The sequence below is a fragment of the Dermochelys coriacea genome, chromosome 7, assembly GCF_009764565.3.
Source record: "Dermochelys coriacea isolate rDerCor1 chromosome 7, rDerCor1.pri.v4, whole genome shotgun sequence".
Lineage (NCBI taxonomy): Eukaryota > Metazoa > Chordata > Testudines > Dermochelyidae > Dermochelys > Dermochelys coriacea.
In genome coordinates, this window is record NC_050074.1 from 31,176,285 (window position 1) to 31,203,212 (window position 26,928).

At 47.2% G+C, this 26,928-nt stretch overlaps 1 protein-coding gene across 6 annotated transcripts in view; it reads right to left on the reverse strand.

Annotated features, from left to right (window-relative positions):
- The window catches only part of DNAJC4 (DnaJ heat shock protein family (Hsp40) member C4), a 77,117-nt gene that overhangs the window by 39,116 nt on the left and 11,073 nt on the right, over nucleotides 1-26,928 (reverse strand). For 3 of the 6 annotated variants that reach the window (XM_043518144.1, XM_043518143.1, XM_043518146.1), the window contains exons 3-5: nucleotides 19,871-20,009; nucleotides 17,575-17,668; nucleotides 2,152-2,202 (exon numbers count right to left, since the gene is read on the reverse strand). In XM_043518144.1, the coding sequence (XP_043374079.1) occupies nucleotides 2,152-2,202; nucleotides 17,575-17,668; nucleotides 19,871-19,962 (237 nt within the window). In that variant the 5' untranslated portion in view covers nucleotides 19,963-20,009. The remainder of the gene's footprint in view (nucleotides 1-2,151; nucleotides 2,203-17,574; nucleotides 17,669-19,870; nucleotides 20,010-26,928) is intronic. The other 3 variants (XM_038410811.2, XM_038410810.2, XM_043518145.1) reach the window with 1 other exon arrangement.

Genomic DNA, 26,928 nt, shown 5'->3' on the forward strand with positions numbered 1-26,928 from the left:
GACTAAAACCCAGGAGTCCTGATTTCCAGCCACCCAATCCCCTTCCAAAGCCAGGAACAGAATCCAGGAGTCCTGAGGTAGTTTAACAGGAATAAGCAGCAAATAAAGAGGCTTTTCTATACCACTGTCTCAAACCTGGGCTCCAGCTGAGGTTTCAGAGCACAGGGCTAAGGCCTTGGGGCATGAGAAGCCATCATGGCTCCCATCTCTGCAGCCCATCTGTGGTGCAGCTCCAGTGCCTTCTTGGGGTTAACATCAGAGGTGGGGCTCTGTAGTCCTTGGGAAGGGACCCTCAGGCCCAGGAAAGCCCCTCTTTGCTGCGTTGGAACATACCTCCCACAGCCTGGGTTCTGGAAGGCTGCCCCCTACAGCCCATCTGCCAAGGTGCAGGAGACACCCCACAGTCTGGGCATTGGAAGGTGCCCCCTACAGCCCAACTGAGAAGGTGCAGGGGGCACCCTGCAGTCTGGGCACTGTGCAGGCTGCCCCTGACAAGCAGGCTGCCAAGGTCCAGGGCTGACCCACTTCCCTGTTATTACATCCAAGGTTGCAAAAGTGCCACTTCCTAAGCAGCAGGTTAAACTCCTCCCTGCTTCCCCTTCATGGGACAGAGCAAGCTAGCAGTTGCAGGACTTGCAAGTCCTGGGTTCCTTTTCCTGCTCCAGCCTCCAGGTGGAGTGATTTGCTGTGGGTGTGTCTCCACTGCAGAGTGCATCTGGGTCTGGGAATCCAGGTTAGCCACACCCTCCTGCAAGTAGCCACACCAATGGAACTAGCTCACGCTGGTGCTACAGTAGCCCGGGTTAGGTGCAGGGATTTCTGGAGGTGGATTTCCAATGGTTTGGCACCTACAATTGGACCCAAGCTTTTCAGGTTGGCACCTAAACAAGGCGTAGATCTTCAGGAGACCTCAGCCCCTCCTTTGACAATCTGGCCTCTGTTGCAAGCGTGCTGCACTTTTGAAAAGCAATGCCTCAGTTTCCCCACCTGTAAAATAAGGATGGTATTTCCCTGCTTCCCAGGCATCTGATTACTGACAATGAGCTGTTTGGTTACTGTCCCATAGATGTGTGGGCACAATTGCGGACAGATACTCAGGCCCAAGGGGCTCTGAAGGACATTAGTGGGTGCTGCTCCCCTCCTGGCTGAGGGAGATTTCCTGTGTTAGATAACCTCTAAGGAGATGGATTACAGTCCTCGTGTTCACTATGGCTTGCCAGAGACTTAATGCTTACTCACTATGTTGTAGCAGGAGAGTCAGTGTTAAAGCCTCTGGGCCAAACACCACGCCCTGCAGCCATGCCACTGGGGTATCAGACAATAATACTGAGAAGCACAGGGCCTGTTTGGTATAGTGTGAGCAGATAGTAAGTATGAAAAATCGGAACGGGGGTTGGGGGTAATAGGAAACTATATAAGACGAAGCCCGAATATCGGGACTGTCCCTATAAAATTGGGACATCTGGTCACCCTAGTTTAGTATCAGGATGGGAGACTGGGTTTTAATGCAAGGAAAGTTTGGGGTAAGAGCGCTCTCCCTTTGCAGTCAGTGCTAGCCCCAATGCCATAGTGCAGCTTTAAGGGACGCTGTGCTGCAGAGAGTGGGCTGTGAGTGTGACCAAGGGTGTCTATGCGAGCGTGAGTGCACAAGAGTGCCTGTTCAACGTGCCCATGGGAGCACGTGAGGGTGAGTAGGTGAGGGTGTGCAAGGGTGTGAGCTGCCCATGTGAGAGTGCATGAGGGTGTATGCATGAGTCCACGAGCTCATGCAGGTCGGCTGCCTGGCGCCCAGCTGGGGTCAGGGAAAGGCGGGTAATAGAGCAGAGGAATGTGCCCCCAATAACTAACACAATGTTAACCATCTCCGCTGGCCAAGCCAAACAGGGAGTGGGAAAGGGCTCAGTTAAAGATTGATCAAAGGCTGGCTGTCTCCAAAGACATTTCAACATCGCTGTGTTCGCTCTTGCCAGTTTATGACACACGCCCCTCCCCAGTGTTAGAGCAACAAGCGAACGGAGCCCTGTTTGGCTGGAGGGAGAACACTCCAGGCACGCGGCCCTACCGGCCAGCCAAACTCTCAGCAACTGCAAACAATAGCTCCGGCCTGGCGTTGGAGGCCAGAGACGGGGTTGGCGGGAGCTGGCCACATACGTAACTCTTCCCTGAGGTGGGGCCTGGATAGCACAAGGCACGTGGCTGCTCCTAGAAGGGATTCCAGGAGAGAGGACATGAGGTTAATATTGTCACTCACAAGACATGATTTTGCTATCGACACTGATTTTACATGGAAGGCACCCAGATGTGATGGTGATGGTGAAGCAGGAAAAAATCCTAAAACAGATTATAGTAGTACCCAGAGATTGCATCAGAGGCTGGAGCCCCCATTAGCTAATGCATGTGCTAAGGCAATCTGCTCTGAATGCCTCCCCCAGCCCTCTAGCATTCTTGTCCTTTACGCACACACACACACACCCCCATGCACACCCACAGCATTCCTTTCTGGCAAACTGTGTTCTTAGGAAGGGGAGGCACACTTTTTTGGGACCAACCATTTCACAACTTGGACCTTGGAAGGCAGCTGCCGTGAAAAGATTCCCTGGCCCAGCTGCACAGGGGGCTGGGCAGAGAGGCAGCTTAGGTTTCCCACCGGAGCGAAGGAGTCAGTGGTTTCCTTGATCAGGAGTGGCTGAGCTAAGAGCAACCCTTCCACACCAGCACCACCCAGACGAGTGGGGCCTGTCGCATAGGCCCATGCAACGCCAGATGCTAGCGGAACAGGGATTAAAGAACTGAAACACAGGAGGGATGGGAAAGGCCTTGTGGGTAAGACACTGAGCTGGGAGTAAAGAGATCGAGGTTCAATTTCCGGCTCTGCCACAGACTCCCTGTGACCCTGGGCAAGTCACATCACCTCTGTGCATTACTTTCCCCACTTGTAAAATAGGGAGACTAATTCTTTGTGTATTTAGACGATGAACTCTCCGGAGCAGTGACTCTCTCTCACTAGGTATCTGGGCAGGCCCAACACAATGTGGGTCCCCATCTCAGCTGGGGTCTGGCACAACAGTGGGCCCAATCTCAGTTAGAGTCTCTAAACACTGCTGTCATATACATAATAATGAGACAGTCCCTGCTGGATGTGCCCAAAACATGCCCAGCACAGATGAGCCCTTTCCACATTGGAAAATGGCCACCGAAAAATTCCCCCAACGTTTATTTCACTTGAAAATGGGCAGAAATAGAGGACATGCTCGACATTCTAAACTGCATCAGTTTCCCTGCAACCCAATAGCTGCTGGAAGGGATATCACTGCTAGGCGCAGGTGGGGTAGAATAATGTGGTAGGAGGTAATAAGGATCTTTGGGAATGGCCCCCCTCTGAGGCAGAGGGAAGGGACTCTCCAACAGCATTTGGGCGAGATCCTCAGCTAGAGCTCTAGAGACAGAACTCAGTTGAGGAGCAGTCCCCAAGTTTCCAGGCCAGTCCCCAAGTGTTTTGCCCTCTGCTCCCAGGAAGTTCCTCATGTAGTGAGGGAGCTGAGCCCTGAAAACATGTCCCGAGCTCATGTGCTTCCTACAGTCCTCATGGTTGCTGCTCCTGGCCCTGCCCAGAAGCTGGGAGCTTCTTCCAATTGATTGCTGGCCAGAGAGTTGCGTGCTGCTTGGAAGCAGTTTGTTAAAGGCTGGGTCCCAGGGTCGAACTCTTGGTTCCTGCACACATGGAGGGGACAGAAACAGCTGCACACAGATGGTCAGGGATGTTTCAGTGTGCATGTTCCTTTGATGGGGTGACTGAGGATATAAATCCTTGCTCCACTGGGATACTTGGCTTAATGCGTTGACTGTCATGATTACAGTAATAGAAACCAGGTTGATATCAAGGCCCCATCACTCCAGGTGCTGCATAGACTCCCACCAAAATCAGAGCCCCCATTGTGCTAGGCACTGCACAGACTCCAAATGAGATCAGGACCCCATTGTGCCAGGCACTGCGCAGACCCCCACTGAGATCAGGGCCCCCATTGTGCCAGGCACTGTGCAGACACACAATGACAGGAAGTCCCTGCTCCAAAGAGCTCTCAATCGAAACAAAGGAAGGATCATAATCCCCACTTTACACATGGAGAAACTGATTCCTAGGGAGATGAAGTGACTTCCCCAAGGTCACTCAGGGAGTCTGTGGAAGAGCTTGGAACTGAATCCCGGTGTTCTAAACCCCGCTCCACTGCCTCGCCCACAAGTCCACATCTCTCCTGTTTTGCGCAGAGAGATTTCCCAGGGTGCATTTCAACCAGACATTTAAAATCTGTGTCCCAGCCCATGCCCACTTCCCTGCTGTCATCCTGCTCCTATGACAGGTTTCAGAGTAGCAGCCGTGTTAGTCTGTATTCGCAAAAAGAAAAGGAGTATTTGTGGCACCTTAGAGACTAACAAATTTATTTGAGCATAAGCTTTCGTGAGCTACAGCTCACTTCATCCGATGAAGTGAGCTGTAGCTCACGAAAGCTTATGCTCAAATAAATTTGTTAGTCTCTAAGGTGCTACAAGTACTCCTTTTCATCCTGCTCCTAGTAATTTTAAATGCAGAGCATATCTCAGAGACCTCCCAGCCTGGGAGTCCCATCAAGACTGCACTGAGAGAGACATGAGTGACTGGAGCAGGGACAGACTCCCAGGAGGCTCTTCTTCCCAATTGCAGACTAGCTTCCACTGATGCTACAGCCAGCCCACAGGCAGGCACCACTGCCTGATGCTCTACGAGATCTCCCCTCAAGCAAATCTTGACACACACCGAGCTGGATGACCCAAATGCAACCCCCCCACTTGTAATTCTGAGTGCATCACCACTCCAATCTAGCTATTTATATGACCCCATTATTGTAGCATCTGAATGCTTCATAGTATTTAATATATTAATCCTTGTAATCCCTTGTGATGCTCCCATCATGCCAGGCGCTGCACAGATGCCTGGGATCAGGGCACCACACAGTTCTGGCTGCTGCACAAGACACCCTGACTAGAACTAAGCCTGCCGTCGTGCCAGGCACTGCATAGACCCCTGCCCAGAAACAGGGCCCCAGCCCCGAACTGGGGCTTCCCGCCATGCTGGGTGCTGCACAGACACACACAGTGAGATAGTCCCTGCCCTGAAGAGTTCACTGTCTAAACAGACAAAGGAAGGATTGTTATCCCCATTTTACAGATGGGGAAACTGAGGTGCAGAGAGGCTAAGTGACTTGCCCAAGGTCACACAGAGCCTGTGGCTGAGCAGGGGCTTGAAACCAGGTCTCCCTATGCTCTAACATCTGAGCCATTCTCCTCCTCTGGCACAGGGCATTAAAATCAGCCCCACAGGTCCTTCAGACATGAACAAAATGGGTACAAATGATTCCAGGTCTGGAGAACCTGCCTTGAAGTGAAACTGAAGGAGTTTGATCTATTTAGCTTATTGAAGAGAAGATAATGAGGTGAGTTGACCCTGGTCTATAAGCACCTCCATGGAGAGGAGCTTTCTGAGAGCAGAGGCTCTTCAATCAGCAGACAAAGGCAGAATGAGATAGAAGGGCTGGGAGTTGAAGCTGGAAAAATTCAGACTGGAGCAAATCTTTTTTTAACAGAGAGAGTGATTAACCATTGCAGAGATGTGCTGTTATGATGGAGGGTGTTGGTGGCTGCCAGCAAGTGTGTCTTTGATCTCTGCATAATCACAGATCCTGGTAAAGCTGATGGGCCTTCCAGCACCTTTCACTCAGTCTAAATTAGGGAGCAATTAAATGACTCTTTGTATAGTGATAGCTGAAATAATAGAAGCCACTGTCCAAGGCATGGACCATCATGGAAAGGCCTGAGAAGAAGCTGAGCCATGTGGTTTGAGGGGTTTCCCTGGAGACTGTTTGCAAACAGGGGGACTGGAGCCTTGGTTTGGTTATAGCTATCTGAGTGTGTGTCAAAGGAATCAGAAAGGAAGCAAGGGCGAGAAGCACATGGTAGCATTCCCTGAAATGCAGGGCCATTTAGACATGTAGTACTACAGGGTCTCGAGGCATGAATGAGAGAACAGTTTTTGGAAGAGGGATTTAGGTTTATTAGGAATTGGGGAATCTTTCGGGGAAGGAGGAGCATATACAGGAAGGATGGGCTCCACCTAAACCAGGGGTGGTCAACCTATGGCTCCGGAGTAACATGCAGCTCTTCAGAAGTTAATATGCGGCTCCTTGTTTAGGCACCGACTCCAGGGCTGGAGCTACAGGCAACAACTTTCCAATGTGCTGGGGGGTGCTCACTGCTCAACCCCTGGCTCTGCCAAGGGCCCTGCCCCCACTCCACCCCTTCCCTCCCCTGAGCCTCCTACCCCCTTCACCCCTCAGAGCCTCCTGCATGCCACGAAACAGCTGATTGTGAGGTGTGGGGGGGGAGGGGGAGGCGCTGATTGGTGGGGCTGCCAGTGGATGGGAGGAGGGGAGGTGGGCAGAAGCTGATGTGGGGCTGCCAACGTATTACTGTGGCTCTTTGGCAATATACACTGGTAAATTCTGGCTCCTTCTCAGGCTCAGGTTGGTCACCCCTGACCTAAACCAAAAGAGAACCAAATTTCTGGCATGTACAATTAAAAAGGTTATAGAGGAGTTTTTAAACTAAGAGCTGGGGAAAATCTGACAGGTGCGAAGGAGCACACGATTCAGATAGACACATCCCTTAGGGGAGGATTTATAAAAGGGTATACTTTATATCCTAGGAAAGAGGAGAGGGTAAAAGTTGATAAAGTACAGGGAGGCGCTGAAGAGAAACAGTCAAATGAAAAAAGAGTCCCATTCAATTACATCATATGAAGGCAGACAACTAAATATTGACCAATTTTATAAGTGCTTGTATACAAATGCAAGAAGTCCAAATACTGAGATGGGTGAACTTGAGTGCCTGGTATTAAATGAGAATATTGCTATTACAGCTATCACAAAAACTTGGTGGAATGGTGATACCAGGGTATAAAATATACAGGAATGACAGAGTAGGTTGCGCTGGTGGACACAAATCAGACGTCAAGAATTATAACATTCAAAAACCAGTCGGAGAACACTTCAATCTCCCTGGTCACTCGATTACAGACCTAAAAGTCGCAATATTACAACAAAAAAAATTCAAAAATAGACCCCAAAGAGAAACTGCTGAATTGGAATTAATTTGCAAACTGGACACCACTAAATTAGCCTTGAATAAAGACTGGGGGTCGATGGGTCATTACACAAAGTAAAACTATTTCCCCATGCTTATTTTTTCCCCCTATTGCGACTCACACCTTCTTGTCAACTGTTGGAAATGGGCCATCCTGATTATCACTACAAAAGATTTTTGGTTTTTTTCTCCTGCTGATAATAGCTCACCTTAACTGATCAGTCTCCTTATAGTGGGTATGGCAACACCCATTTTTTCATGTTCTCTGTGTATCTATCTATCTGTCTTCCTGCTGTATTTTCCACTGCATGCATCCAGTGATGTGGGTTTTAGCCCACAAAAGCTTATGCTCAAATAAATGTGTTAGTCTCTAAGGTGCCACAAGTACTCCTCATTCTTTTTGCTGATACAGACTAACATGGCTACCACTCTGAAAACTGGTGGGGGAGTGGCACTATATGTGAAAGAAAGCAGAGTCAAATAAGGTAAATATCTTAAACAAATCAAACTGTACCAAAGAATCTCAATGGATTTTATGCTTGAAAAATTAGAGTATAACAGTAGAAATATACTATCAACCACCTGACTAGTTTGGTGAGGTTGACTGTGAAATGCTCAGGGAGATTTGAGAGGCTACAAAAACAGAAAATCCAGTAATAATGGTGGATTTCAACTACCCCCATATTAATTGGGTGCATATCACCTCAGGATGGGATGCAGAGATAAAATTTCTAGACACCATTAATGACTAATTCTTGGAGGAGCTAGTCCTGGAACCTACATGGGGAGAGGCAATTCTTGATTAGTACAAAATGGAGCACAGGATCTGGTCCAAGAGGTGAATATAGCTGAAACACTTGGTAATTAAATGTAACTTCTTTGTATGGGGGAAAATACCAAAGAAACTCACCACAGTAGCATTTAACTTCAAAAAGGGGAACTACATTAAAATGAGGAGGCTAGTTAAATGGAAATTAAAGGAGACATTCACATGAGTGAAAGGCCTGCAAGCTGCATGGAAACTTACTATAACAGAAGCTCAAACTATGTATATACCCCAAATAAAAACAAAAAACCTTCAAACCAGTAAAAGGACCAAAAAATGTCACCATGGCTAAACAACAGAGTAAAAGAGGCATTTAGAGACAAAAAGACATCTTTTAAAAATTGGAGTACTTGTGTCACCTTCTAAGGTGCCACAAGTATTCCTGGTTTTTTTTGCAGATACAGACTAACACGGCTGCTACTCTGAAACCTTTTAAAAATTGGAAGTCAAATCCTGCTGAGGAAAATAGAAAAGAATACAAACGCTGGCAAGTCAAGAAGAACAACTAGCAAGCTAAAAGAATTTTTTTTTAACTATATCAGAATTAGAAAGCCTGCCAAACAATCAGTGGGACCACCACTGGATGATCGAAGTGCTAAAGCAGCACTTAAGGAAGATAAGGCCATTGCGGAGAAGCTAAATGAATTCTGTGCATCCATTTTCACTGCAGAGAATGTAAGGGAAATTCCCACATCTGAGCCATTCTTTTTAGGCGACAAATCTGAGGACCTGTCCCAGATTGAGGTGTCATTAGAGGAGGTTTTGGAACAAATTGATAAATTAAACAGTAATAAGTCACCAGGACCAGCTGGTATTCACCCAAGAGTTCTGAAGAAACTCAAATATGAAATTGCAGAACTACTAACTGTGGTATGTTACCTATCACTTAAATCAGACTCTGTACCAGATGACTGGCGGATAGCTAATGTAACACTAATTTTTAAAAAAGGCTCCAGAGGTGATCCTGACAATTACAGGCCAGTGAGCCTAACTTCAGTACCAGACAAACTGATAGAAACTATATTAAAAACCAGAATTATCAGATACATAGATGAACAGGATATGTTAGGGAAGAGGCAACACAGCTTTAGTAAAGGAAAATCATATCTCACCAATCTATTAAAATTCTTTCAAGGGCACAATAAACTTGTGGACTAGGGTGATGCAGTGGATATAGTATACTTAGACTTTCAGAAAGCCTATGACAAGGTTTCTTACCAAAGGCTTTTAAGCAAAGTAGGCAGTCATGGGATAAGAGGAAAGCCCCTCACTTGGATCAGTAACTGGTTAAAAGATAGGAAACAAAGGTAGGAATAAATGGTCAGTTTTCACAATGAAGAGAGGTAGATACCAGGTCTACGAAGCATCTGCACTGGGATCAGTGCTGTTCAGTTTATTCATAAATGATTTGGAAAAAGGGGTAAACAGTGAGGCAGCAAAGTTTGCAGATGATATAAAACTACTCAAGATAGTTAAGTCCAAAGCAGACTGTGAAGAGTTACAAAGGGATCTCAGAAAACTGGATGATTGGGCAACAAAATGGCAGATGAAATTCAATGTTGATAAATGCAAAGTAATGAGCAGTGGAAAAAATAACCCCAATTATATATATAAAATGATGGGGTCTAAATTAGCTACCACTTAAAAAAAAAAGAGATCTTGGAGTCTCTGTGGATAGTTTTCTGAAAACTTCTGTTGAATGTGCAGCAGCAATAAAAAAAGCTAACAATGTTAGGAACTATTGGGAAAGGGAAAGATAATAAAACAGAAAATATCATAATGCCTCTATATAAATCCATGGTACATCCTCACACTGAATGCTGCGTGCAGTTCTGGTCGCCCTAGCTCAAAAAAGATACAATAGAATTGGAAAAGGTACAGAGAAGAGCAACAAAAATGATTAGGGGTATGGAACAGCTTCCATATGAGGAGAGAATAAAAAGACTAGGTCTGTTCAGCTTGAAAAAGAGACGACGAAGGGGGATATGATTGAGGTCTGACTGGTGCGGAGAAAGTGAATAGGGAAGTGTTATATACCCCTTCCCATAACACAAGAACCATAACACTAGAACCAGGGGTCACCCAATGAAATTAATAGGCAGCAGGTTTAAAACAAACATAAGGAAGTACTTCTTCACACAACGCACAGTTAGCCTGTGGCACTTGTTGCCAGGGAATGTTGTGAAGGCCAAAAATCTAACTATGTTCAAAAAAGAATTAGTTACATTCATGGAGGACAGGTCCATCAAAGGCTATTAGCCAACATGGTCAGGGACACAATCCCATACTCTGGGTGTCCCTAAACCTCTGACTGCCAGAAGCTGGGACTGGATGACAGTGGGTGGATCACTTGATAAATTCCCCTGTTCTGTTCATTTCCTTTGAAGCATCAGGCATCAGCGACTGTCAGAAGACAGGATACTGGGCTAGATGGACCCAGTATGGCTGTTCTTACGACTCTGAGAGGAAACCAAGAGAGAGTGCTTCTTTTGGGCACGGACTGGCTGGAATGGTAGGCTTGGAAACTGTCCCCTACTGTTTATTTCTACTGACTTCAGGGAAACAGGACTTTGTGACATTCTTTGTAAATATACAGGTTTGCACTAAAGAAATATCTGACTCATAGTTTCATAGATAATAAGGCCAGAAGGGACCACTGTGATCATCTAATCTGACCTCCTGTATAGGACAGGAGGCCCTGAATTAATTCCTGGTTGAACCACAGCAGATCTTTTAGAAAAGCATCTAATCTTGATTTACAAATTGTCAGTGAGGAAGCATCAACCGCAGCCCTTGGGAAACTGTTCCAATGGTTAATTACCCTTACTGGCAAAAAACTGAGCCTTATTTTCTGTCTGAATTTGTCAAAGCTTCCACCTTCAGCCACTGGATTTTGTTGGACCTTTGTCTGCTAGATTGAAGAGCCCTTTATTATCAAATTTCTGTTCCACGTGTAGGTACTTACAGATGGATCAAGTAACCATCTCTGTTAAACTAAACAGATTAAGCTTCTTGAGTCAATCAATACAAGACATGCTTACCAACCCTTTTAATCATGCTTGTAGCTCTTCTCTGAACTTCCTCCAGTTCATAAACATCCTTCTTGAATTGTGGACACCAGAACTGGACACAGATTTCCAGCAGCAGTCACACCAGTGCCAAATGCAGAAGTAAGATAACCTCCCTACTCCTATTTGAGATTCTATTGTTCATACATTCAAGGATTGCTTTAGCCCTTTTGGACACAGCATCACACTGGGAGTTCATGTTTAGCTGATTATACGCCACAACCCCCCAAATCTTTTTCAGCGTCACTGCTTCCCAGAAAAGAGTCCCACATCCTGTAAATATGGCCTACATTCTTTGTTCCTTGATGTATAGCTTTACACTGGTCACATTTAAACACATATTCTTTGTTTGTGCCCAGTTTACCAAGCTTTTGCTTACCAAGAGATCCAGGTTGCTCTATCAGTGACCAGTCCTCTTCACCATTTACCACTCCCCAATCTTTGAGTCATCTGCCAACCTTACCAGTGATGATTTTATGTTTTCTTCTAGGTCATTGATAAATGGTATATAGCATAGGGCCAAGAACTGATCCCTGTGCAACCCCATCAGATTGCACCCACTTAGTGAGGATTGACTATTTACAATTACATTTTGAGACCTATCAGTTAGCTATCTTTTAATCGCTTTAATGTGTGCCATATTGATTTTGTATCATTTGAGCTTTTTAATCAAAATGTCGTGCCGGACCAAGTCAAATGCCAGACAGAAATCTATTACATCAGCACTATGACCTTTATTAATCAAACTTGTAATCTCAGCAGGAAAAGACATCAAGTTAGTTTGACAGAATCTATTTTCCATAACCCACGTTAATTGGCATTAATTATATTCCCCTCCTTTCATAAAATTATGAATTGAGTCCTGGATCAGTCACTCCATTATCATAGGTTTCAGAGTAGCAGCCGTGTTTCCATTATCATAAAAGATGCTTCTCTCCCTATCAAGAACACGCCAGCAAGGTCCTGCGTATTTCTGCTTGGGCCAAGGGACAACAGTACCAAGAGACACAAGGTCCTGAAATCGAGGTTGGGCAGCTCTTTCTAAATGATGCTCTAGCTCAAACAGAGCCTCTGGCTGCAGGCAGGAATCCCTGGGGGATTCTCTGGCCTTGACCTGATATCTTTTAAGCTGGGGGAGGTTTAAAACAAGTATTTTGCTTCAGAAGCCACCACCACACACCCCCTCTCCCCTAAAAATCAACATACATCCCCAGGCACTGGCAGAGACAGGATCATCTCGTCTTGTTAACATGGAAGCCCCAGGAGGAAACAACATAGGGATTAGTTTTCAGAGTAGCAGCCGTGTTAGTCTGTATCCGCAAAAAGAAAAGGAGGACTTGTGGCACCTTAGAGACTAATAAATTTATTTGAGCATAAGCTTTTGTGGGCGACAGCTCACTTCATCGGATGCATAGAATGGTCTGGGGAACATCTTCCAGCCACATCAAAAGGCCTGCGTTGCCTCATAGGTTCAAAGCCTGGAAGGGACTATTAGAGCACCTAGCCTGACCTCTGGATAGCACAGGCCAGAGAAATTCACCCACTTCTCCTGGTATTGAGTCCAGTCACTTGTGTATGATGAAAGCCTCTTCCAGAAAGGCAGCCAGGATGGATTTGAAGCCACTAAGAGATAGAGAATCCACCACTTCCTTTGGCAGCTTGTTCCAGTGGTTAATCACATTCACTGTTAAAAATCTGTGGCTTATTGGAATGTGCCTGGCTTTAGCTCCCAGCCACTGGCTCTCATTTGGCCTTTCTGTGATAGACTAAAGATCCTTTAGTACCTGATATGTTCTGCACATGAAGGCACTTACATACAACGTACAGTAATAAGTCACCTCTTGATCTTTCTGAGAAGCTGAACAAATTGAGCTCTTGAAATCAGATGATATGTGCTTACGACGCAAGGGTTTATGCTGGGAATCAGGCAAGAGCAGGCCAAACAGTTCCCATGCCACTGATATTTCTATATAGTAGCATTCTGAGCTCACCTGCTTCTTGTCTGCCACCCACACATCACGGTGCTAAGGAGATGTCAAGCTAGATTCCCTAGTTGTGTGTGAATTGCTACTTTGACAGTCGGCTCTTTGGGCAAGGACTGTCTTTTTGTTCTGTTTGTACAGGGTCTAGCACAATGACTGGGGCTCCTAGGCACTATGGTAATACAAATAATAAATAATAATATCCTGAACATTTCTGTCTTGTGCTTTAGGTATTTATGGGAGGCACATGGCCTAGGACTCAGGACACCTGGGTTCTATCCCCAAATCTCCCCCTGACCTTGAGCAAGTCCCTTCTCAGCTCTGTGCCTCTGTTTCCCCTCCGACCGTTTGTCCACTTAGACTGTAAGCAGTTACGGACTCAAATTGTCTCTTGCTCTGTACCTGTGCTGCACCCAGCACAATGGGAGCCCCGATCTTGGTCAGAGTCTGTGCAGCGCCTGACACAATGGAGGCCCAAATCTCAGCTGAGGCCTGAAATTCCTACTTTAATATACATAGCAACAAATTTGCAAAGCGTTAAATAGTAAGTTCATGATTTTCTAAAGCATGATTTTCTAGGGGACTTCTGCGTACTGATTTTTAACTGGATTGATGCTCTTAAGTCAATTAGCTGGTTTCAAAAATCCCACCCCAGGGATTCAAGGGAAGGGCTAGAACCTGCCTGCTCTCTTATTTATTTGCATCAAAGTATCCCCTGGATAATGGGGTGAGATTTTTTAAATCAACTAATTGACTTAGAAGCACAAGTGAAAAGTCAGCACCCAGGAGCTCCAGCCCTAGTGCAGGACCCCACTGCGCTAGGCACCGTACAGACATTGAGCAAAGAGACAGACCCTGTCCCACCTTTAAAGGGCCTCAACTTCAGAGTTCCAATTCTCAGTCTTATTTAGAATATCAGTACTCTTTCAGGTGTCTTAAATTGGGGTGCTGAAAAAATCACTAGCCGCTTTTCAATGTCTTAACCTACAACAATGAGGACATCAAAATACTGTAATGTTATTTCCTGTAGAGTTACCTCCTCTCCCCTCATCCCAGTGGTTTGGCAAGAGATTGGATGTAATACAAAACTTGGCTGGGTTTGCTTAGCTCACATTTGCTCTACTTTGTATATTTGTAACTTTCTATTTTGGGAAAAGTTTTTTCGGGGGGAAATAAAGCCATAAACAACCAGTTAAAGCAGCCCTGATGACAATACACAAGGCACCCAGCTAGAGGCAAAGCAGAGCATATTTCTGTAGGAGCATGTCTACATTATTATTATTTCTTAACATCTTCTCCCAGTTATTTCACATTAAACAAACCAGTCACCTCATTTGTTTCTAATTAAGATTCCACTCTTCTGGACTTGCCATGTAGACAACTCAGAATTGGCAGCTTCCTATTTCCAGCTACTGTGGAGTGGTGTTGTTCAACAGCTACAGTGTACCACCCCAGAGGCGGCTGCATCTTTAAGGCAACAGGGGTGTAGGGAAGATGGGTTCTATCCCAGTTCTGCTGCTGACTTGATGTGGGACCTTGGGCAAATTCCTTCTCTGCTCTATGGCTCAGTTCCCCTCCCTGACCCCCACAGGTTTGTATCATTAAATATCCAGTTCTTTGCGGCAGGGACTGTCTCACTGTGTGTCTGCACAGCACCGGGTAAGACTGTGGCTCAAATCTTGGCTGAGGGTCTGTGCACTATCCAAAACGAGGCGGGTTCCATTCTGAGCTGGGGATCCATGCAACACACAGCACTACGGGGGCTCTGATCTCAGCTAGGGATCCATGCAGAATCTGGCACACTGCGGGCCCTGATCTCGACTCTGGGTCTTTGAAGCACCCAGCACAATTGGGGTCCGCATCTCAGCTGAGGATCAATGCAGCACCTGGCTCAAGTGGGGTCCCGATCTCAGCTGGGGATCCATGCAGTGCCCAGCATGACTGGGGTCCTGATCTCAGCTGGTGATCCGTGCAGCACCCAACATGATGGGTGCACAATCTCCACCAGGGGCTACTTTGATAGAAATAAGAGAGCATGTGGGTTCTGGCCCTCCTCTTAAACTCATGGGGTGGGAGTTATGAAACCAACTCATTGATTTAGGAGCAGAAGTCCCATTAAATGCTACCGCCCAGGAGCCCTAGTCATGGACCAAAACCCCACTCTTCCAAGTGCTGTACAAACACAGAACAAAGACAGTCCCTGTCCCAGACAGCTTCCACACCATATGCTCAACCTTAAGCATATGAGTAGTTCCACTGGACACCACCAGGACTTAAAGGCAAGCACAGGCTTAAGTTCTGTATGGGCCTGGGCCCAGAGTTCTCAGTAATGTGCAGGATTGAGACCTAAATATCTACAGGCAGCAAGCACAGGAAGGATGGCCTGGTGGTTAAGTCACTGCTTTAGGACTCAGGAGACTTGTGTTCAATTCTTGTTCTGCCCCAGACTCCCTGAGTGACCCTGAGCAAGTCACTTAGCTTCTCTGTGCCTTGGTTCCCCAACTGTACAATGGGGATAACAGCACTGCCGTGCCTTACAGGAGGGTATAGGGAGAGAGACATTGGGAGGTGCTCAGGTGCTATGGGGATGAGGGCCAGATAAGCACCATAGACAGAGAGACATACCAAATAGACTCTCTGTGTATGTTTGCCTTCAGGCTTGAGGCTACACTCTCAAGCTAACATCCAGCTGAGACACAGCCACCCCTCCAACACAGCCGGATCTTTACACACTTGCTGTAAGCGTCGTCTGGACACGCAATGCATGCAAGCAGCTGTGATAAGGTTCAGCCAAATTTCCTCCGATGGTGACTAACAACTGGGAGTGAGTGTTCACAAGGTGTGTGTGGGGATGATAGCCAAGGAGGAAATTCCTAGGCCAGCTGGGAGCAGTGGAGCAGGCATCAAATGCTAAAGCCATAGCTGGTGCCCAAACAGGAGGATATTTTAGAGCAGTGTCTGAGCATCCTCTAACAGGAAAGGTTAGAGGCGCTTTGAGGGGCTTAACAATGAACTGGGCTGACGTCAGAGCAGGGCGGAAGAGAAGAGCCACAAAAATGATTGGAGGGCAGGGAAAAAAAACATATAGTGAAAGACCTAAGGAGATTCATGTGTTTAACTTATCAAAAAGATCAAGACTAGACTTGATTACAGCATATAAGGACCTTTATGGAGAGGAAATCCTGGGTACTAAAGGGCTCTTTAACATAGCAGCAAGAGGCAGGACAAGAACTAATGGCTGGAAGTTAAAGCCAGACAATTTCCAGTTAGAAAGGCACAAATTTTTAACAGGGAGGGTGAACCATGAACCATTGGAACAAACTTCCATGGGAAGTGGTAGACTCATGGATTTTTAAGGCAAAAAGGTACCACTGTGATCATCTAATCTGACCTCCGGTATAATACAGGCCCCATAGGATGGCCCAGAATTAATATCTGCTTGAATAAGAGCAGATAATTTAGAAAAACATCGATCTTGATTTAAACATTCCTAGCGATGGAGAATCCACCACAGCCCTTGGGGAGTTGTTCCAGTGGTTAACTACCCTCACTGGTAAAAATTTATATCTTAATTCCAGTCTTATTCTGCATCTCTCTCTCTCTCTCTCTCTCACACACACACACGCATGTGCACGCGCGCACACACACACACACTCTGCACCAGATTGGAAAACCCAACTAAAATGTTGCCTCTTCCCTTTGGGAATGCAACACAGGGTCCCCCTCCTGCTCTGAACACTTCCTTCCCAGCAGTGCCCTCTTCAGGGAGGAAGGGGAATGGCAAAATGTATCTAACGCTCAAAGGCATCAGGCTATAAAGAGTTAATGGTAGGAGGAAAGTTTTTTCAGGCCTCCTTTTGCTAGGAAGTTCCATGTGATTTCCAAACAGATGGGGTGTTGACAATTGCCTTGGCTGGGCTGGGATCCTCCCCCAGCTCAGCACAGGCTCCTGCATTCCCGGTACCATTTGCTGCTTGCGTAACACAGGGGCCCCATTAGCAGTGGGAGCGGAGGTCACAGACGGTCGAATATCCCAAGCAGAATCGATCATCATTTATTTGCTCTGGTGGCTGACGGGAACTGGCAGCACAGACGTCAAGGGCTAGATGAAGGATGGAGAAGTGGGGAAGCCACATACCCCATTTGTTTAACTGGCCAGGGTCTACCAGTACCATGTATTAAGCCCACACCCCTCCCAGAGCTGGGAAGAGAACCCAGGAGTTCTGACTTCCAGCCCCGATTTATTGATGAAAAGTGCTAGATAAGGTTTTACTGTCATTCTTGTTATTACTACTCTAACCGACTCCCTCCCAGAGCCAGAACAGAAACTGACTCCAAGCACTCCCCTTGTCAAGCCAGGAACATCACCCAGGGATCCTGACTCCCGGGCCTTAAGCTTAACCACTAAAACAGCCATGTGCTGTGCCAAGTTGCAGTTCCCCAGACTTTGCCAGCTCTCTCCCCCTGTTATCCAGGCCAGGCCCACAATGACAAACACTGGCACAGCAAGAGTCACATCCCGTACCTTCTTTGACTTGGCGAAGAAGGCTTGTTTGATCTCTTCCATGGTGGCATCTTTCTTGATTCCCAGTAGGTCATAGTAATTGCTGCAGCCAGACCTAGGGGAAAGAAGGCACAGGTACGCTCATCTCTCTGAGCCAGTTCCAATTCCTTCCTCATTCAGCCAATTTAGGGTGTAGGATCTGGGCTACAGACCTGCCACCGGGGCTGGACTGACAGCTCCGGGGCACAGGGACAGTGGAATGGCAAGCTTCCCTCAGGCCCCATACATCTGTGCTAGAGGGACTCTATGGAGAGGACAGGGGAGGTCAGAGCCCACGGCTCTCTGCCAGGAACCCCCAGACCGCTGGTGATGGGGAAACTGGAATGAGATAGTAAAGATTGATGCTCTTGCCCCTTCAGTCCGACTGCTTCTCCACTCTCCAGAGCCCCACAGGGATGTTTCTGTTAGGAGGAGAAGTCAATGTTACAAGTCCGGTCTGTTCTGGAACCTGAGGCAGTGTGTTCTAATGGACAGAGTACTAGAGTGGGGACTCAGGACACCTGGGTTCTATTCCCTGCTCTGCCCTGGGCCTGCTGAGTAACCTTGGGGTTACTTCCACTCTCTGTGTCTGTTTCATCAACTGCAAAATGAGGACGATGCTACTGATCGACTGTGCAAAGCACTTTGAGATGAAAAGTTAGATAAGAGCTAGGGATTTATTATTATTATTATTATTATAATAATTGATACAATCTGGCTTATTTGCAAAGAAAGGGCACAAAGTCCCGTTTCCCTGAATGCAGCAGACACAACCAACAGTAGACTGGCTCCTTGCCACAAAATCCCCACGTCTGCCCCTCCCATGAATTCTGTGCCCAAGAAGCTCTGTATCTCTGCTCCCTCTCAGGGTCCCATTCAAGACTGTTTCCCCTGGCTACCTGTCTCTGACACACACAGCCTGCAACTGATCTCCCAGTGCCTGCGTTTGCAACCCAGGAACCTCTTCAGCCTACAGGGCTTAGCTCTGGCCAGCCAACAATACCAGGGAACCTACAGTAATTAGACACCCGACATCCATAAATTTCCAGGGTACATAAACCCTAGCCTAAATATACACACCTCTCACCCAAATCATCCCTGGTTATGTCCCATGCTGCTGTGGGTCTCAGGACACCCTGCCACCTTCACACCATCGCTACCCAGGGCACAGCAGTGGGAGAGGGCATGGCCTGTCTTCTGGCAGAAAGTGCCAGGGCTATTTGTTGCTAGGTTGGCAGACAGGGCCATGGCTACTGGTGTGAGGCATTTACAGATGGAGCTGATATTGGGTGGAAAAAGAAATACAGTTCAGGGATTTCCAAAGTGATAGGTATTGAGCAAGGTCATTCTGAGGGAGCAGGGGAACTAACTGGATCATGCTACTTGAGAGAGAGAGTGTGTGTGTGTGTGCGCATCCCGGTTCTTCTTGAGACGCAGAAGATTCATTAATAACCCAGTGGTCAGGGCCTCTGTGTGTGTATGTGTGTAAGCATATGAGTTCATGTGTCAGAGTGAGTAAACAAGCATGTGGGTCAGAATAAGCAAATACAAGCAAACATGTGAGTAAGTGAGCCAATGAATGTGTGAATATTTGTGAGGGAACACACATGTAAGTGAATGAGTATGTATCTGAGCAAGCGAATGCATGTGTGGGCATGTGCAAGAGCAAGTGAGTGTAGAGGTAAGAAACTATGAACAAGTGAGTTAGTGAGTGAATGTGTAATAGTATGAGCAAGCGAGTGCATGGGTAAGAGAATGAATCTGCTGGTCCTCCTTGAAGGAGAGACTTATTAGTAACCCAGTGTGAGTGTGCAAGACAGCAAGTGTATGCACACACAATCCAGAGCATATGTGTGAGTCTCTTTCTCTCTAGAACAGTAATTCATTAGTAACATGCTGGACCAGGCATGTGTGCGTTTGTGTCTAACATTATCCAGCTGTGTATATGTCATCTCCATAAACTTGCAGACATAAGCCCCTTTCCGTTGCTAGTTGCACAGGCCTGGAATGGGGATGAAACACTCATGTTTTTACTGTCTTCTCCCATTGCCCTTTTGTTTGTGATATAAATCTTGTTAATTTAGCTGGAGTCTTTGCAAGCCAATCAGGTTTTAGTTAAACAGGTGCAGCCCCTGGGAAGGACTTGTGTTATGCTGTGCGTCACTTTACTCTCATCCCTCCACCAAAAGCAGAGTAAGAAGGCATAACCCAAAAAAGAGATACTCAAAGACAGACACAGTAGGAGATGGTGCCCCAACACCATGTTATACTCACTCACCAGTTTGAAAGTGTGGTAGAAAATGCCCGTAGTGTGGCACTTCTGCACCGAAAGCAGCACTGGCAGACTAGGTGGGGGATGGACCGAGGCATTTTCAGAGCCAGGGAGCAGCACGCAGAGAGCTGGAGGTGATTCAGATCTGTAAGGGTGGGGAGAAAAATACGGATGTTGGAAAAGCATATGGAAACAACTGATGAAGTGCTGGCTCTTTGAAATGAGCCACTGGTCATTTTTCAGCCTAGGATAAACTTACAAGAGGGGCAAATAAGAGGTCAGGCACCAATTAAGCCCTGTTTAGCTGGGTCCCAAGCCTCCATATATTTAAGCACATGTTGGGTCTACATGTGGCAGTAAAGTTATGCACTTTCGTAAGTTAATGCAGGATCAGGGCCCTGGTGTCAGGGGCTTTGTGCTAGCTCTCTGCCTTCACTCACAATGTGCATTGGCCCTGGCTATGGTCCCTGGTCACACTACATCTCCCATAATGCACCATGGTCTCCCTTCTTGCTGAGCTGCTGCAGCACCCCATGGCAGTTATATTTCAGGTGCCTCATGTTCCCATTATCTATAGGCTGGACTTCCTGGTCAGACTACATCTCCCAGGATGCATGATGGTCTCTCCTCCTGTAAAAACACCATGAGAGTCCCTGGTCAGGTGCATCATGGGAGATGTACTCTGACCAAGGACCCTAGCCCACAGAAGAGAATGGGGACGTGATGCACCTGAAGCATAAGCATCTCCAAATGTAAATATTTTGGGTTTTTGGCAGCTGGTATTTTGACAGGAGGCAGATGCTTTTCAGGAAACATTTTAATAAAGCTCCCAATTTTCTATAAAAAAAAAAGTAAAACTTTCCATGTCACCTTTCATTTATTACTGCACCAGCCCCCCACCCCCACATCAAGATCAGGAGCTGCCATGACCACAAAGGGCCTCCTGACCACACAGGCTCACAGAAAGAGGCAGTCCCTGCCCTGAAGAGCTCACAGTCTGACTAGGCGAAAAAAGGGTTATGCTCCCCATTTTACAGATGGGAAAACTAAGGCGTAACTTGCCCAAGGTCATGCACGGAGTCTGTGGCAGAGCTGGCAACTGAACCCAAGTCTCCTGCACCCCCACCCAATGTTTTAAATACAGAACGGAAGGGGGTCTTGTGGACAGATAACACTGGGACCTTGCTCTGGCAAAACTCCCACTGATGTCAAGCAGGAATTTTTACTCAATTGTAGCACCAGGCATAAAAACCCCCATTGCCCTCAACACGCTCCTAGCAATCGCAGCTCTGCATTAAGCCAATGACTCAAATCTAATCTCATGCTTCAGGGTTTCAGCTGGTCACCCGCAGGAGTTAATTTGATCCCCAGTGTCCATCTGTCTTCTGGGCTGGTATGTTTGTCTTCCGCGGAAGCATCAGGGACAGGCCACAGCTGGAGCTGGGATCCTTACTGGGATGGACCAACGCTCTGAGGTGGTTCAGGGAATCCTTTGCCTCAGATGCCTGGTTGGTGTGTTTTGATCCCATGCTCAGGTCCAACTCATTGCCAGATCTGGGGAAAATTCCTAACCTGACCCCATGTCAGATTAGAAGGGACCTTGGGGTTTTTTCACCTTCCTCTGCAGGATGGGGCACAGGTCGCCTGCTGGGGGCCTCATCAAGTCCCTGCCACTGCAGGGGCCTCAGGCAATGGGGGACCCTCAGTCTCTACCTGGGGCACACAATAGTTTAGTCTCTTGAGGACTGAAATGCTTTGCTCTTCTAAAGTAATTGGGCTCAATACAGGGGTAAATGGATGAAATTTAATGGCCTGTACTATGCAGGAGGTCAGACTACATGATCCTTTCTGACCTTGAGCTCTATGGAATCTATGAACCCCAGCTGCCCCTCCTGAATAAACTGGGGAAAAGATGCCTACAATCATCAACAACAAATAACAATAGATGGGAACATTCATCACAGAACCCAGAGCCCACATGCATCCCCAAGGGAACAACCTCGCTTCCCGTCAGCACAGGAGCCAAGCAGAAGCAGGGCTGGGAAACACGTTGTTCACCGGACAAGCCACTGTTGCTTGCCAAACTGGTGCACAGCCCGGGCGCTGATGCTTGGGCTGCATCCAAACACCTGCCTTCATAGTGTCTCCAAAACTGAGCGGTCCAGAGATAATGAGCCAGGCTCCAAAAATCACAAGATTGACTTCACAATCATGACAGTGTTTAAAAAAATTGCATTCTGGTTTTGGAGCCTTTAGGGTGCACACTTTTGGGTGTTGCACAGTTCACAGAGGCCTGGAAGTCAGGACTCCAGGGGTCTATACCGAGCTGTGGAGCGGGAGTGGGGTCTAATGAGTTAGAGTGGAGGGCTGTGAATTAGGATACCTGGGTCCTATCCCCAGCTCAGTGAGCTTGTGTTAGTCATTTCCATTCTCTGTAAGCTGGATCTCTGCTCCCTCGCTGGGCTATGGATCCTATCCAACCTCTATCTCCAGTACAGAGCCCAGAGCGGATATCACCTAGGGATTCTCCCAGTGAATAAGGATTTGGATGAAGGAGGTAGGGAGAGTGGCAGCTCCCTTCTGTGTGAGGGGGTGTCCCCCATGCTCCCGAGGTTTAACCCTGAAAGGCCCACAGCTGATTTCACTGCAGCTCAACGTTGAAGGGACATGAAATTTGCCACGGATAAGACAAGCTCATGGGGATGGAAGTAGAGGTACATGCTGTGGGATGCCAGAGCCCGCATCCCCTGACAAAGATAAGCGGCACTGAGCTAATATATGAGTGTGCAGAGCAGGGGGAAATGGGGGTGTGAGTGGAGAGTGTGCAGGGAGATCAGTGTTCAGAGGATGGGGAGAGTGGGGCGGTGAGGCTCTTGTTAAGGAGACTCTGCCGACCAGAACAAACAGGCAGGCATTCACGTCATAAGTGGCCAAGAATAACACGACGGTCACATTCCAGACCCTCGTGCAGCAGCTGCTGCAAGGATGGGGTGGAGGGCAGTTTGTGCCATTCTGCCAAGCCCTCCATATGTGCTGGTGACCCTGGCCCAGCAGTGACCCCTCTCCCTCTCACAGGCAAATTTCCTGTGAACCCAGCTTGGCATGGACCTGACAGCCCAGGGAAGGACTGCCTCATAGTAAGAGTCCAGGATGGAGAGTCATGACTCCTGGCTCCTATCCCCAGCTCTGGGGTGGGAGTGGGGTCTACTGCCTAGGGCAGGGGAGCTGGGAATCAGGTTTGGGGAGGTTGGGAGAGGTGGCTAGGCAGCAACTGGTACAATAGGGGCTATAATTTCAGTGGGGACCTACCATAAATAATAAGACCAAATTATAAATAGTAAGATAGTGAAAACCTCAGACTGTGATTTGGGGCAGCAATGTAGTGCAGTGAATTACACCTTATGGAATCCTGCTTTTTTGGTTCTTTGAAAGGCTATAAGCCTAGCTTTCCACCCCACCCCCGACTCAGCTGTTAACAAAACAGCGGCCGGGCCACCCAGTGTTAAATAAAAAACCCCGTTAATCACCCGAGCTAGCAGCACATGAAGGAGAATTGTGAAACGCTTCAAATGAGGGAGTTGGGCTTTGTGAAACGAGGATCAGCAGCTTTCCTGGACTCAAACATTTTGAGTGCTGCTGTGCACGTGTTAACCCTGCACTGACTGCAGGACTGGCGAAGGAGAATGACTAAAGGGCTGGAAACAGGCCTGCTAGTCAGAGACTCCAAGAGCTTATAAGTTTATAAATACTTATATGGGGAACAGAAATTGGATGAAGGTCTCTTCAGTCTAGCAGCCATAGGTCTAAGAAGATCCAAGGGCTGGAAGTTGAAGCTAGACAAATTCAGGCTGGAAACAGGGCAAACATTTTTAACAGAGAGGGTCATTAACTATTGGAACAAATTCACAAGGGGTGTGGTGGATTCTCCATTACTGGCAATTTTCCATTCAAAACTAGATGTTTTTCTGTAAGATCCGCTCTAGTTCCAACAGGAACTAATTCAGGGCTGGCCTATGGCCTGTGTTATACAGAAGGTCAGACTAGATGGTCAGTGGTCCCTTCTGGCCTTATGGTCTGAGAATCGATGGCTTGTGCAAGCTCTGGGGAACGCAGTTTGCTTGCAAGACACAACCTTGTGAGAGGTCAACACAGACAAATGTCTGCTTCACACTTAGCCAGGTCTCACCTCCAGAACCTCCCACTGCAGCCTTTAGGCAAAGGACTGGACTGACCCATGCAGCAGACTCCAGCCGTGGACTGTAACCATGTCCCAGCATGCACTTTGGGTGAAGTTTACCCTTGTGCAAAGGTCCAGAGTGTGGCCTATGCACCACAGAATCCCTCTCTATAGAACTTAAATGGTATGTAGTCACTGGGCTAGAGAAGGATCTTATTGTTAACTAGCTGGACAAGAACTCAGGAGGTCTGGGTTCAATACCCAGCTCTGTCATAGATTCCCAGTGTTATTTTGGCTAGGTCTCAGTTTCTTCATCTGTAAAATGAGGATAAAACTGCACGGAACTTGGATTTGGCTGTAACATGATAATTTTTGAAGGCCACATCAGATCCTAAATTTCATGGAATGTTCTAGGCATCAATGGCCAGAAGCCTATGGATTTGATGAAAGGGGGACACCCAGAGCCCCTGTCATCTGTTGAGCAGACCCAGCAGCTTCCACCAGATCTGTAATTGCACCTCAGCTGTGCCAATCTTCCCAATTACATTTAAAATATTGACAGTCTGAATGACTTCTCTCCCAGAGAGAAAGAAAATAAATAATCCTGGAGAGGAGAAGGTGGGGCACAGAGAGAATGGGGGACCCTGATATGGGGAGAGTGGGGAATGGGGGCACACAGACTCCTTGGCACAGAGGAAGATTGAAAGGGGGTACACAGAGCCCCTGGCATGGGGGAAAGGGTGGAGGGAGTTGCGGGGAGTCCCTGAAATAGAGGGGGATGAAAAGTTGGCACCCAGGTAGCTTGGGAGCTGCAAACAGAGGAAGGCAAGGAGCTCCTGATGTGTGCAATCAGCTCGGCAGACAGAAGCAACAAAGTGAGCGAACTTCTGTCAAATTTTCCTTTGCCTGTTTAGACAGTAAGCTCTACAAGGCAGCGACTGTCTCCTACTCCGTGCAGCGCCCAGCATGATAGGGGCCTCGATCTGTCAGTGGGTCTGTGCAGTGCTTGGCATGACATGGGTCCCCAACACTGGCCAGTGCCCAACACACAACAGGAGACCCTGATCCTGGCCAGGAGCCTGTACAGCACCTGGCACAACATGATCCCAGCTGTGGGACCTATGCAGCACGACCGTAATAACAATAATTTGATTTTTCAATCTGCATCCCCATCAAACAGTTAAATTCATTACCATGGCAACTGAGCCAGGACCCTTTCTCATCATTTATCCAACTCTGAAAAGGAATCAATGCTTTCCTGCCTTTTTTTATAATGATTTCCCATTCTGAAAGCAAGCCAGCTAGCTATAACCACTCGTTGGAGAGACAGAAAATTAGCACGGCGTAATACAAACTTATCTGCCTGGTTTGTTGTGGCAGATGTATTTCTATATCAAACAAACACAGAGTCTCCAACTAGAAGCATGGATTGTACAGTCTGAGACCCGCCTGTCAAGGAGATTATGAATGGTGTAATTTTTTTGCCATTACAGATAAAAGCAGAGCTGCTGTCTGTTTTACTTTCCAAAGCTCCTTAGAGTCACTCAGGCTCTATCCACCCTCACCTCACCCCGTCACAAGTCTGAGGCAGCCCCAATAGCTGGAATTTCATAATTCTGGGTCTTGAGAAATTAAAAATAACCTCCATGAGCAGTGGGACACTGGCAGCTCAGGAAAGAAAAGAGGGGAATTTAGACAGGATATCAGAAAGTGACAGCACTGGGAAACAGCTGTGGTTCGCCAGCACAGCATAGATCCCGTTGATATTTCCCTTACGTCCTCACCTGTTTCCTTTGTACTAGGGAGAAGGGGACCTGCCAAGGACGTGGGATGCTGCAAAATGATATTCGGCATTAACCCTGGGAGCGGAAAGGGGAGGAGGGGAAAGGTTATAATGCAAGCAGCTATGGTACTGGAAGCATGGGGCTCAAGCAGAGTACTCACATTTGCTCACTCTATATAATGCTCAAAGCCTAAACACACTGCTGCTCTAGCTGGGTTATGAGACACAGAATACAATAAGCACCACTAGAGGGTTCACAACCTATTTAAAGGAATTCCTGTACATAACACTGCTGGGCCAGGCATAAAGCCTGGTTGCTCGTGCCATCTGGGATGATGGGTTCTTAACCTTGGCTATCCATAAACCAATCAGATTAGATCTCCTGTGAATGCCAGTCAAAACAGATCTCCAACAAACAGCCCCTCACGCCCTTGGTGTTTCTGCAGGACTCTACGCCTAGACCTGGTACTAACCCTATGCACAGGGGAATTTTTCACACCCAGTCTAACAGGTAGGTGCATCTCCCACAAGCCCCTTCCTGTAACAAGCAGAGCTCAGAGATGGAGGATATTTGGGGCCGGTCCTGTGCCCTGGGGAACAAATCTCAAACTGTTCAATTACATATTGTATATGAGACATATGATTGTGAGAACACAGTTTTCTTCAGTCAGGTGGGAGGGAAGAGAAGAAGGTTGAATCTGGGTTGGGACTCAGAACACCTGAGTTATTCTCAGCTCTGGCATTGATCTGCTCAGTAACCTTGGGCAAGTCAGCTCCCCGCTCTGTGCCTCAGTTTCCCCCGACACACACCTTTTGTCTATTTAGATTATATATTCTCTGTATCTTTGCAGCACTCAGCATAATGGGAGGCCCCGATCTCCACCTGGGGAGCAGTCTGTGCAGTGCCTAGCATAAGGCTCCCCCAACTCCATCTTCTTTCAGAAGAACTGAACATTCTGCAAGGGACTGGAAGACAATAGGACAATGTGCTGCATGTCACTCTAAGATTGGATAGGCTTCTGAAGTTGACAGGCAAAGTTCCCCTGGTGATGGTTCATATAGGCACTAATTACACTGTATCTCGCATATAGCAGATGACTTCAG